The 12,401-nt window shown below is 41.5% G+C and overlaps 1 protein-coding gene across 4 annotated transcripts in view; it reads left to right on the top strand.

The window, feature by feature from the left end:
* VPS41 (VPS41 subunit of HOPS complex) overlaps nt 1-12,401 on the top strand; it is a 162,409-nt gene that overhangs the window by 128,516 nt on the left and 21,492 nt on the right. For all 4 annotated transcript variants that reach the window (XM_081800760.1, XM_081800757.1, XM_081800758.1 and 1 more), the window contains 3 exons: nt 3,831-3,923; nt 9,171-9,298; nt 10,920-11,064. In XM_081800760.1, coding sequence (XP_081656886.1) covers nt 3,831-3,923; nt 9,171-9,298; nt 10,920-11,064 — 366 coding nt within the window. The remainder of the gene's footprint in view (nt 1-3,830; nt 3,924-9,170; nt 9,299-10,919; nt 11,065-12,401) is intronic.

Here is a 12,401-nt window from a genome sequence, read left to right as displayed (position 1 = left end):
GCTAGGAAGAAAAAACAAAATATAAATCTGATTATATTTTATATGTATAAAATATATCATATTCCTCTAATTCTGTGTTTAGATAAAGTTTTTATGGTTTTTTTTAAAGATTTATTTATTTGAGAGAGAGAGAGAGCAGGGGGAAGGGGCAGAGGGAGAGAATCTCAAGCAGACTCCCTGCTGAGTGCAGAGCCCGATGCAGGGCTCAATCCCAGGACCCCGAGATCATGACCTGAGCTGAAACCAAGAGTAAGACACTTAACCAACTGAGCCACCCAGGCGCCCCTGAAGTTTTTATGTTCTTCTTAATGAATATGGAAAGCAGGTATAATCTCATCCTGCAGATTATAAAATGAGGCTTTTTTCAAATGCACTGAAGAATTAATGCATTTTCAAATAATGTTTTATTTGCTGGAAGGCGAATGAAAAAGTTGGACCATGTAGCTATGCAGCTATAACATGTAGCTGATATTTTCATGTTTTTAACTTTTTTTTTCTTTTTCAAGTTTTTATTAATTGACAGTTAACATACAGTGTAATATTAGTTCAGGTGTAGAATTTAGTGATTCATCACTTATAACACCCAGTGCTCATCACAGGTGCCCTCCTTAATACCCATCACCTATTTAATCCATCCCCCGCCCACCTCCCCTCCAGTAATCCTCAGTTTGTTCTCTGTAGTAAGAGTCTGTTTTACGGTTTGCCTCTCTTTTTCTTTCCCCCTTAATGTTCATCTGTTTTGTTTCTTAAATTCCACGTATGAGTGAAATCATATGGTTTTTGTCTTCCTCTGACTGGCTTTGCTTAGCAAAATACTTTCTAGCTCAGTCCATGTCGTTGCAAGTGGCACAATCGCATTCTTTCTTTATGGATGGGTAATATTCCACTGTGTATGTGTATATACCATATCTTCTTGATCCATTCATCAGTCAGTGGACATTTGGGCTCTTTCCATAATTTGGCTATTGTTGATAAAGCTGCTATAAACATCACAGTGCATGTATCCCTTTGAATCAGTATTTTTGTATCCTTTGGGTAGATACCTAGTAGTGCAGTTGCTGGGTCATAGGGTAGCCCTATTCTTAACTTTTTGAGGAACCTCCATACTGTTCTCCACATCGGTTGCATCAGTTTGTATTCCCACCAACAGTGTAAGAAGGTTCCTCTTTTGTTTCTTGTGTTGTTGATTTTAGCCATTCTGACTGGTGTGAGGTGATATCTCATTGTGGTTTTAATTTGCATTTCCCTGATGATGAGTGATGTTGAGCATCTTTTCATGCGTCTGTTGGCCATTTGTAGATCTTCTTTGGAAAAATGTCTATTCATGTCTTATGCCCATTTTTTAACTGGATTAGTTGTTTTTTGAATGTTCAGTTTTATAAATTCTCTATATGTTTTAGCTACTGCCCTTTATCAGACATATCATTTGCAAATATCTTCTCCCATTCCAAAGGTTGCCTCTTAGTTTTGCTGATTGTTTCCTTCGAAGGAAACAATTGACCTTTCAACTTAATGCACAACTTCCAAAGTAAACAATAAAGTATTCCTATGTTTGTTTAAAACGTTTAAAATGTTTTCAATATTTGTGAGCCTTTGCAGTGTTCTCTTGGAGTTATGAATATGTTTTTAAACATTCCCAGTTATGAGGCACCTAAGTGGCTCAATCGGTTAAGTGTCTGCCTTCAGCTCAGGTCATGATCCCAGGGGCCAGGCTCCTGGCTCAGCAGGGAGTCTGCTTCTCCCTCTCCCACTACCCCTCCTCCCCACTTGTGCACACAATCGCTTACGTGCGCGCACGCTCTCTCTCCCTCTCACTCCCTCATATAAATAAATAAAATCTTTTTTAAAAAAAATTCCCAGTTAGGTTGCCCGCTCTGTGATGAGTGCGCTTGCCCCAGGGAATCTTCTCGTCTTGTTTGTTGGGCTGCTCCTTATCCAGTCCTGTGGCCATGTTTAGCCTGATGGCTCCATGACCCAGACCTTTTTTTTAAATTCAGTATCTGTGCTGGAAGTGTGTGATGGCCCTTTTTTCCTTGTAGGAACTGCTGGTAATGATCACTCAAATCAATGTGAATCCCTTTCTTTCCAAATTTGTTCCTCCTCCTTTCGGTCTGTATCTGTGACATGACAGTGTACCCATTCCTCTGTGCTTAAGAGCTCCAAGCCACTGCCCAGATGAGAACATCTGACTCACCTCCTCATGCTGTTACATCTTCGGTTGTCATTAGTCCTTCTTTGTCTGTACCAGTGGGCCTCTCCTCCCCTCGGGGGCCATGGCCTTGACTCTTGAATGTGCTGTTGCAGGGGCCTTCTGACAGATCCATGAACAACCCTACCCCAGAGCTAGCTGCTTAAAAAATAAATCTGCTGTTTGCACTTCCCTTCTTCTCGAAGTATAAAATCCAAATTGTTTTCATTGCCCCGCCTCGCCTTTCTCCCCAGCCTCCTCTCCCTTCTGGGACCGCTGTCCCACATCCCGGAGCCACTCTGATCTCCCCTAACACACAGTGCGCATCCATGGCTCTGTGCCCTTCCTCATGCTGTTCCTTCTGCCAGGGTGCCCTACCCCATCTTTCTTTGCCTCATAGACTCCTGGCATTTGTCATGTCTGCCTCAGGAGACAGGATTCGCCCCTGCCAGTCACAGCACCTTGTTAACACCTTGCTTATGTAACACTTAGCAGCCAGTCTTGCAGTTGGCTGTTTAGATGTCTGCATACTGTCCCCCTGAGGCTCTGAGCCCCCTTGGGATGGTGACTCTAGTTCTGTGTCCCCAGAACAAAGTACGGCAATTGGTACATAGTGCCCTGCAGAGTCATTCAACAGTGTTTGCAAATTCAACACTTAACACCGCACTGAAACAGCTAAAGAATGCAAGGTGTCTATTTTCCTTTCATTTCAAACAATGATTATGAGTTTTTAAAGAGTGATATATTCCATTTTAAGGAGAAAAAAATATGAATAGATGACCTGTAACTCCGTGACTACTTAAGGTGGCTTTTATCTCTGTGACGTTCTCCTTCCTATTATTTAGATTTTCATTAATTTGTCTGGAAGAACAGAGAGAGAAAGTTTCACTTAACTGAGGCAGGTTTTTTAGTCATCATTCATACATATATACATCTCGTATATACTTTCAAAAATATATTGTAATGTGTCATAAGAAGGTAGAGTTGACTTGAATTTTTCTTTTCATAATAATTTTCCAAAGTACTCTGTTGCCTTACATTTTAAAAGTAGAAATACACAGATGGTCTCCTACTTACAGTAGTTCAGCTTACGATTTTTCAACTTTAGAGTGGTGCAAAGGCAATACACATTCAGTAGAAACCACAGTTTGAGCTTGGATTTTTCCCAGGGCTAGTGATACATGGGATGATCCTCTGGCTGGATGCGGGGCCGGGCCGCGACTGCAGCTCCTGGTCGGCTCAGCCACGCCCTTGCCAGGGTCAGCAGCCCGCACACTCACACCATTCTGTACCCACACAGCCATTCCATTCTCTTTTTCCTTTTCAGTACAATATTCAGTAAACTAAATGAGATATTCAACATTTTATTCTAAAATAGGCCATGTGTTAGACGATTTTGCCCAACTGTTGGCTCACGTACGTGGTGTGAGCACGTATAAAGCAGGCTCGGCCAAGCTGTGGTATTCAGTGAGGGAGGTGTTCTCAGTACATTTCTGACTTAAAATATTTTCAATTTCTGATGGGTCTGTCAGAACGTAACCCTGTGGTGGGTTGCAGAAGGTCTGTACTTTCATGTTTTCTGCATAATTGGAGTATAGTTTTGCCCCTTCTGAAACGATTTCGTTTCCTTTTTCTTCCTTAGGCTATTAGTCCTTACTTGCCAAGAGGAGATCCGGTTCTGAAACCACTCATCTATGAAATGATCTTACATGAATTTTTGGAAAGTGATTATGAGGTACGTCATTCCGATATAGTCATATTTACTTGCTCTCAATGGGAAAATGGTAAGAAATGAGAAAAATAATACAGTGGAGCAGGCGGTTGAGAGGGAGCAGATTTTCGGTTTGCGGGTGTTGGATGAAACTGAGGTGACGCTCTCATGACAGCTCACGTCTGTGTGGACAGTGAAAACCTCTCATCCGTGCATGTTTTGCAGGATTCCTTAATTCCTTTTTGGTTTCCTAAAGCTACTTTGTTTGGCTCCTTGAGAAAGCTGAAGAAAAAGGACAAGTGCTGTGTGGTGATTTCATACATAGACTAGCAGCTGCTGTTGATGCTTAAAGCCTCAGACTCAGATCTAAGTTTGCCGGAAGAGGATTAAAGAGAAACTAGGGCGGCAGGAATGGGGAAGGGGATTGGACAGGATCTGTTTGTTTATTGGTGAGGGAGAGAAGCAGTAGTTACATCACTCACCCACCATATGCTCCCCACTCTCACATGCATGTTGCGATTTTGTACTCCCGACAACACTATAAACGGCAATATCCAATTTTACAGATGAGGAAACCAAAGATTAAAGAAATGAAATAATTTGTTCGCAGGCATACATTTAAAAAATAGGCATGCCTGGATTTGAATTTAAATTTGGTGTTTGTATGCACCTAAAATGGATTAAAATTTTTAAAGTTGGTTGATTTAACACGCATTATGCAGAAAATACCCGTGTGCTATCTATTATATTGCGGGCACGTGGTGGGCCCCAGGCACGCAGGTGTGAATGAAGCGACGTGCATTCAGTGGTAGCTCATGGTCCAAGTCACACGCGAGCATGTAAACCGGGCTTCTCAACAGGGGCTGAGTATGCCCTCCGGGGACATTGGGCTATGTCTGGAGGTCTTTTTTGGTTGTCATGACTAGGTAATTGGTGCTACTGACACCAATTTAGTGGATGGAGGCCAGCAGGGATGCAGCTGACTGAGCATCCTACGACACGCTAGAGAGCCCCCCCCCATGACAAAGAATTACTTGTCCTCGAATGTCAATAGTACTGAGGTTGAGAAACCATGATAGAAACGAATTATTATATAATGTGCTGAGTGCTCTAGTAAAGCTAAGACTCCACCTTCTTCCCGGTGACCAGAGGAAGATTTCTGGTGGGCAGACTCTAGACATGGCTGGTAAGCTCTTTGCCACAGCTGTGACGTCGGACCCTGGGCGGCTGTGCGTCAGCTTCCACCGCGCCCTTCATTGTCACTCGTCAGCATGGCACCGTCTTCAGCTGCTTATGAAGTTCAGGAGCCTAAGCCGGTGATAAGTGTTCATTTCAGCGCCTCATGGTATGCTCTAGGCTGTCATCGCCTTCTTATAGTTTGGTGTTAGGTTGTAAAGATAAGGAAGACTATTTGCACAAGAATTTGAGGTGGTTTGCAAAAAGATTAATATGTCGAGGAGGAGAGGGAATGAGGAAAGGAATGTCTAGCTTCTGAGCGCCTACTGAGCATTAATGCCTTGTCAGGGCCCTTTTTTTTTTTTTTTTTTTTTTTAACCAATAATGGATTCAACTTAAGAAGGGGTAATATGGCAAACACTACTACATTTTAACTTGGAGGTGAATTTTAGATCTAAAGATCTCTAGGGACCTTTACGATAGTGATCCCGTACCGGATAACTCAGGTGTTTGGTCAGTTATCGTCAACCAGGTGTTCCTGGGTACAGAAGATCAAAGCAGCCTGAAGCATGTGTGATCCGTACAGTTCCTTTACTTTTATAAGCCTGTGTTCTTAGCATAGGAAGGGATTAAGTGCTTCTTGAACAAATTAACTTCATTAAATAATTGTGCATACTAATGGAAGCAACATTTTCTCATATTACTGTGTATTATAATCCAATCTGCTGTAACAGCGTGGATCTGTTTCTTTCTAGAGTAAATGTACATCTTCTAGAAGAGCTTATGGTAATAGTTTCTGTCGTTTGTGTTGGGTACCAGCTGATGGAGGCTAGGGGCATGCTTCCTATGCATTTCCTATTCAGTTCAACTCAACATAGCTTTACTTAGAGAACCTACCATGGCCTAGAACTGGGCTGAGTACTCAGTTGGATCCAAGAGAAACTTAACACAGTCCTGTCTTCAGTAGATTTACAGGCTGAGAGGAGAGATGATATTGATAAGCTTTAAGCAACTAGAACGTAAGTGACTTGGGCAGAGTGGTATGTTCTGTAAAAGATCTGATGAGAGGCCATTATTGGCCATAGTTATCAGAAGAAGTTTCTTCAGTGAATAAAGACTTTAATGGACTTCTCCTATTTCTTTCCATTATGTTCTGAGTACATACAGTGGCTCTCATAAATATTCTGTCTGTACATCTTCCCAAAAGAAAGAGAATTATGAGTGTTGTGTGAAAATGGTGGGGAAAAGTATGAATTTTATTGCGAAATACTGAAGCTTGGTCTACTTGTCCTCTTTTTAAAGTAATGCGATTTCACCATGAGAAAGCAATTCTATTATTTTTATGATTCTATTATAATTCTTTCACATGATTCAACTCTTTTTCAAGAAACTATTTTAGATTCTGTGTCATTAAAGTTATCCTATCGATTCATGTCTGGAAGACTGTTGACTGAGACAGAAAGGAAGATGCATGACTTAAGCTTAGAGCTTGTAGATGTTTTTTTCCTGAATGTTTCAGGGTGTCTGCTTGGTCAGTACTTGTTAAGAAGGGGGCTGGGAGGATGGGTTAGCCTGGTGATGGGTATTAAAGAGGGCACGTTCTGCATGGAGCACTGGATGTTATATGCAAACAATGAATCATGGAACACTACATCAAAAACTAATGATGTAATGTGTGGTGACTAACATAACATAATAAAAAAAGGTATAAATAATTTGTTGTCCTAAGCTCTTATAAATCGTTTAGCTTCCATCATTCTTGGTTTCGTGTTTAACTTTGCATTAAATTGTCACATAATTGACCAGGGAAGTGTTCTGCCTAACACTTTTGATCACATATTATGTGTGCTACTAAATAGCACTAAAGGCCAGATTTTAGAAAAACAGCTGTACTTCTCTAGAATATTGGCTTCTCAGTTTTCTTTTCTTCCTAAAAAGATATGAAGTGGCAGTATTTACTTGGAGGTAATGATGCTTCCTGACTTGCTGGTGTGGGGTTTCTACTGAAATGCAGATAGCTTCGTCTTTTTATTTACAACCTAGCAGCGTTACTTTCTAAGTACCATGCGCCAACTGATGACGCCCCCCGAGTGCCACAGAGAGTTCAACTTTGTTTCCTATTATTAATGACAGATACATAAGCATATTAAAAGCGGGACAATTGCCATGGCATTTCATTCAGTGAATACCTTTTAACCTTGTACTTACTGTGATGGGCACTGAGGTGTTCTCTGACGTCACCACTCGGTCGTAACAGCTCCCTGATAAACCGTGTCCTCTGATGAATAAAAAAGACCACAGGTTGATGGCATCAGTATTTCTTAGCACATTTATTCAAGGGCGTACGGCGCCAGGTTAGCAGAGAAAAGCCTGACGTGAGATGTGGTAAGTGTTTATGTCGGTTTACGTTGGAGGCATCATGTTCTTGTCACATGGTATGACCGGTCGTTTTGTCTTACTTTGTATTAGGAGTCGGTGGTGCTGCCAGGCTGTCGCATAAATTGGGAAAAGAGAAAATGGAGCCAAGCCTCCTTCTTCCCAAACAGTATGATTCCTGGTCTCAGGGCCACTGAGAGCTGCCAGTGTTTGGATGCGAATCTTTTTCAGACGTTTTTATCTTACACGTTACAGAGTCTTAAAATAGAAACCTGATCCAAAGTATCGTTTTGGCTCAAAGAACATTTTAATGTTCTGATTCATTGGTTTTATAAAATACGTCATCTTTGGGACGCCTGGGTGGCTCAGTCAGTTAAGCGTCTGCCTTCAGCTCAGGTCATGGTCCCAGGGTCCTGGGATCGAGGCTCACGTCGGGCTCTTTGCTCAGTGGGGAGTCTTCTTTTTCCTCTGTCCCTCCCCCTGCTCATGCTCTCTCTCTCTGTCTCTGACAAATAAATAAAATCTTTAAAAAAAATAACATCATCTTTACTTAGTGATGCCCCTCCCCACGTCTCTCAAATCAAACTGCAATCATGCTCTTACATGGGAAGGTTACAGTTTGAATGGAAAACGTGTTGCCCATTGTTCTAGTCTCTTGCCTTCCTTCCCAGGGCTGCTTGGGTAGGACTTTAATAGAGACTATATTCCTGATTCTTTGTGGTTTTCTTTTTACCAAATCTTGGTACTTTACAGAAGCACATTCCACCGCACTATTTTCATTTCTTAAGTGTCACTTAACTGAATTCATAGTAGTTTATTAAAGCATTAGTTGAGATACTTAATAATACAATTTTTTTTGATCACATGAAGATTTTTACTTCTGTTTGCTGTCTTGAATACATCTAAGGTTTTTCTCTAAAAGCTGCCAAGAATCAGTAAGTAAACTGCTCTACCATACTCTTGAGTTACAAAACATGAGCTCTAAAGTCGGGAATCAGGAGGACAGAGGCTGCCCAGGATCCTGGCCAAAAATCAACCATAGGAGAGAAAGAGGATCCAATTGGAGGATCTAGTGTTTTCTATCAGAACCGCAAAATTTGAGATCCAGCTAGGGGATAAGACTTCAGCCAAAGTCTCAAATCCCCCAAACAAAACTAGGTTCAGAGGCAAGAATGCAAAGAGGACCAAAAAAAAAAAAGGAAAGAGGACAAAGATGGTAACTTGTTGAAGGTGGGGTACCAGCGACTCCACTGTGGAAACAAGGCACTGTGCACACGGGGGGCCAGACCCAAAGGGCACAGAAGGTCGGTGGGGGGAGTGACCGACTTGGACAGTATCTTCAGGATATTCAAGATGTTGTCCGAATGTTATAGCTAGTCCGGACTGAGGCCAGAGCAAGTCAAAGCCAGAGTGTGTGTGTGCAGCATGGCTTTATGGAAGAACCAGGGGGCCTTTCTTACTGGTGCATTTCATCAAATACGTAAGGGCAGACGCGGCCGACGCCACCCACTTCCAGGAACGGTAAATGGGGACTCGTGCGCAGTGATTCTCTGCCTCCCTCGCCACCCCCAAACCAGAGTCTGAAAATTGGTGATCTGTTCATGCCAGAGTTTTAATCATAAAATTATTTTGTCTATTTACATGAATACTTCTAGGCATTGTTTAAACTATTTGGATTGTTATTCTATTTCAGGAGTGTTCTTCTCTTGTTCTGTTTAGGGTTTTGCCTCTCTGATCCGAGAATGGCCTGGAGATCTGTACAACAATTCAGTAATCGTTCAAGCAGTTCGGGATCACCTGAAGAAAGATAGTCAGAATAGGACCTTACTCAAAACCCTGGCAGAACTGTGAGTAGAATTTAGTGCTGCTTTTTCCAATTCGACCTACGTGAAAAGTTTTTATCTTCTATTTATTTATTTTTTTAAATATTGTATTAATTTATTTGACAGAGAGACACAGCGAGAGAGGGAAAACAAGCAGGGGGAGTGGGAGAGGGAGAAGCAGGCTTCCCACTGAGCAGGGAGCCCAATGCGGGGCTCGATCCCAGGACCCTGGGATCATGACCTGAGCCGAAGGCAGACGTTTAATGACTGAGCCACCCAGGCGCCCCAAAGTTTTTCATCTTTTAGATCTAGCAGACTCTGAATGGGGAGGGCGCAGAGGAGGGAGCCTTCTATACCGTGTTCCTATATTCACCCTTAATAACGTCCTCTCGTAAACCTCCAGTGAACAAGTAGCAGGTGAGGAAAATGTGCGAGACTGTAGAGTTGTAATGCAGACTATTTCCCAGAGGAGAGGAACCCTAGTCAGCAGCACTACATAGGGGCAGTGGTTCAGGGAGGGAAGAGCGCCAGGTCTCAGACTATGCAAGAAAATCGGTTTCCCAGGGAGGCTCTGGATTCTGTCATTCTTGGATCTGCATGTCAGTTAATGTCTCAAACCTGAGTCCTTCTCTAAAAGGTGTATACATTGCTTATGGGATGATTTCAAGGCTTAAAGGAGAGGTCATAATTAAGAACTAATTAAGCACTGTGCCTGGCACTGAGTCAGAGCTCAGAAAATGGAAGCTTGGTTAATGTTTTTCATATTTACTGGGTACTTTTGGTGACCCAGGCATTCTCCTGTATGCCTGGGATTCAGGGAAAGATAGGATACACTCATGCCCTAGATGAGCTTTGATCTAGCGAAAAGAGAAGCATACTGCAGGGTAGCTCAGGAAGGTGGTTCCTGCTTCAGCCCCTCCTTGGCATTCCCACCACCTCACACCGCCCCTCCCCCATCTTCTTACATCTTTTGCCAAGACTAAGAAAGGTGCCCCAAAGTGGCCTAGAGTTCAGGGATGTTTGTCACTCTCTGAGTGACCATTTTCTTCTGGAAACATTGTCTAGATATTCCTTGGGCTCTGTAGTACTAATTGTACTGGTAATTCTTTGTACTAATAATGGGCTCACAGTACAATTTAGGTTCTCTTGGTTTTCAGGAGCTGGCTTGGGAATTAATGTGAAAAACAGTGCTTCAGTAGAAAAACGTGTCAGTTTTATAAACTCCTCTCACAAATAAGCTTTGGGGATACAATCCATTTGCCCGCTGAATACTGCTTACAAAAACTTTAACTGAATTTTTTTATCACTGGAATAAGAATTTCCTTTTTTCTGGATCATAGTTTCTTTGTCTGGCATATGGATTTCTATGAAGAAGTTTTGAGAATTTCTATAAAAGAAAATGTTTATTACTTGAACATTGTCAATTTTCTGAGTTTTGGGGAGATGGGAAGCAAGGCTCTGAGAAAGAAGTACGTACTGGTCACATATAGTTAAGTCCCAAGGAATAGTCTTCCAAATAAAGTTGACTTTTCTATTTAAAGAAATTTTTCAGTTTTTCATATTGCAAAACATGATTTGTACATGTATGTGTGTGTTCAGTTAGAAGTGTTGATGAACATTAATGTAAAACATTTTGTATTACCAGGTACACCTATGACAAAAACTATGTCAATGCTCTGGAAATATACTTAACATTAAGACACAAGGATGTTTTCCAGTTGATCCACAAACATAATCTTTTCAGTTCTATCAAGGATAAAATTGTTTTATTAATGGATTTTGATTCTGAGGTAATGTGTTTAATACTGACCCTTTATTTTTACTGTTCCAAATTTTTTTTTTTTAAAGACTTTATTTATTTGAGAGAGAGAGAATGAGAGACAGAGAGCATGAGAGGGAGGAAGGTCAGAGGGAGAAGCAGACTCCCTGCCGAGCAGGGAGCCCGATGCGGGACTCGATCCCGGGACTCCAGGATCATGACCTGAGCCGAAGGCAGTCGCTTAACCAACTGAGCCACCCAGGTGCCCCCTGTTCCAAATTTTTAATAATTAGACATCTATTCAGATGCTGGAGAAGTTAATAAATCACATAGCTTGGCTATATGCTGATCATCTTCAGTACACTGACCCTAACTAGATGTTATTCCTTTACTTGATGGGGTTATTTTATGAAAGCACTCATATTTGGTATGGAACTTTGAATGGGGTTGTGTGTGTGTGTGTGTGTGTGTGAAGTAATTTTTTAGTAAAACAATTGACATAATTCATAGAAACAGAGAAACTAGCCATACACTTTGGCTCATTCACCTCTCTTAATTGTATGTCTCAGGATTAAAATTTTAGGGAAATTTCTATTTTGATCCATTTATTGTGAGTTTATTCGTTGGCATTCACAGATGTAGCACGTGGCATTTCCACTGGTCTCAGCCATGTGCGATATGTTACTTTATTGTACGACAAATTCAGACAGTGGGTTGCTTCACTAACGAGGGCACCTGACCTCCACAGCTCACAGTGGCTCGTGCGTGTGTATGTGTGTGTGCGCGCACACGCCACATGCGCTTTTAACAAGTGACAGTGATGGAAATAAAGAAGTTCATAAAACCTAGTACTTCTCATTCAGAAAATTGAAGGTTTAGTTAAAGAGTAGAACCTGTAAGCCTCCAAAAGGATTACTTGGATTTTTCTATCATATTTTATTGCACTTAAGGATATTTTGCACTATATTATGTATGTATGTGTACATGTGTACTATGTATATATTATGTGCTACAGATTAGCCATCACAAACTTAAACAATTTAAATAGGAGCTAAATCTACTTCTTTTTTCTGGAAGATGCCTTTAGCCCGTTTTTCATAGTGAATGATTTAAGTCCTTAGAGACTACTCATCTAAAAAGAATTAGTGCAGTTCTGAAGAAGTTCAGGTGCAGAGGTTCTTCTTCTCTGCAAAAGATGATTAAGAGGATGGAGTGCTTCTGTAAAAATTAATTACATTTCCCCACATCCATTCTCCCCTTATGCCTGCCCGCCCTCTGTGCCATGTGTCTCAAGAGCCGAGTTTAGCTTCCGTAGCTGTAGAGAAAAGATGAACGAGCTGAAACTGATTGCTGTTCAAGAGTATGACC

Source organism: Leptonychotes weddellii, chromosome 12 (genome assembly GCF_054177405.1).
Source record: "Leptonychotes weddellii isolate Sample4059 chromosome 12, ASM5417740v2, whole genome shotgun sequence".
NCBI lineage: Eukaryota > Metazoa > Chordata > Mammalia > Carnivora > Phocidae > Leptonychotes > Leptonychotes weddellii.
Note: the sequence above shows the minus strand (reverse complement) of the source record. Positions and strands in the feature narration are given on the sequence as shown.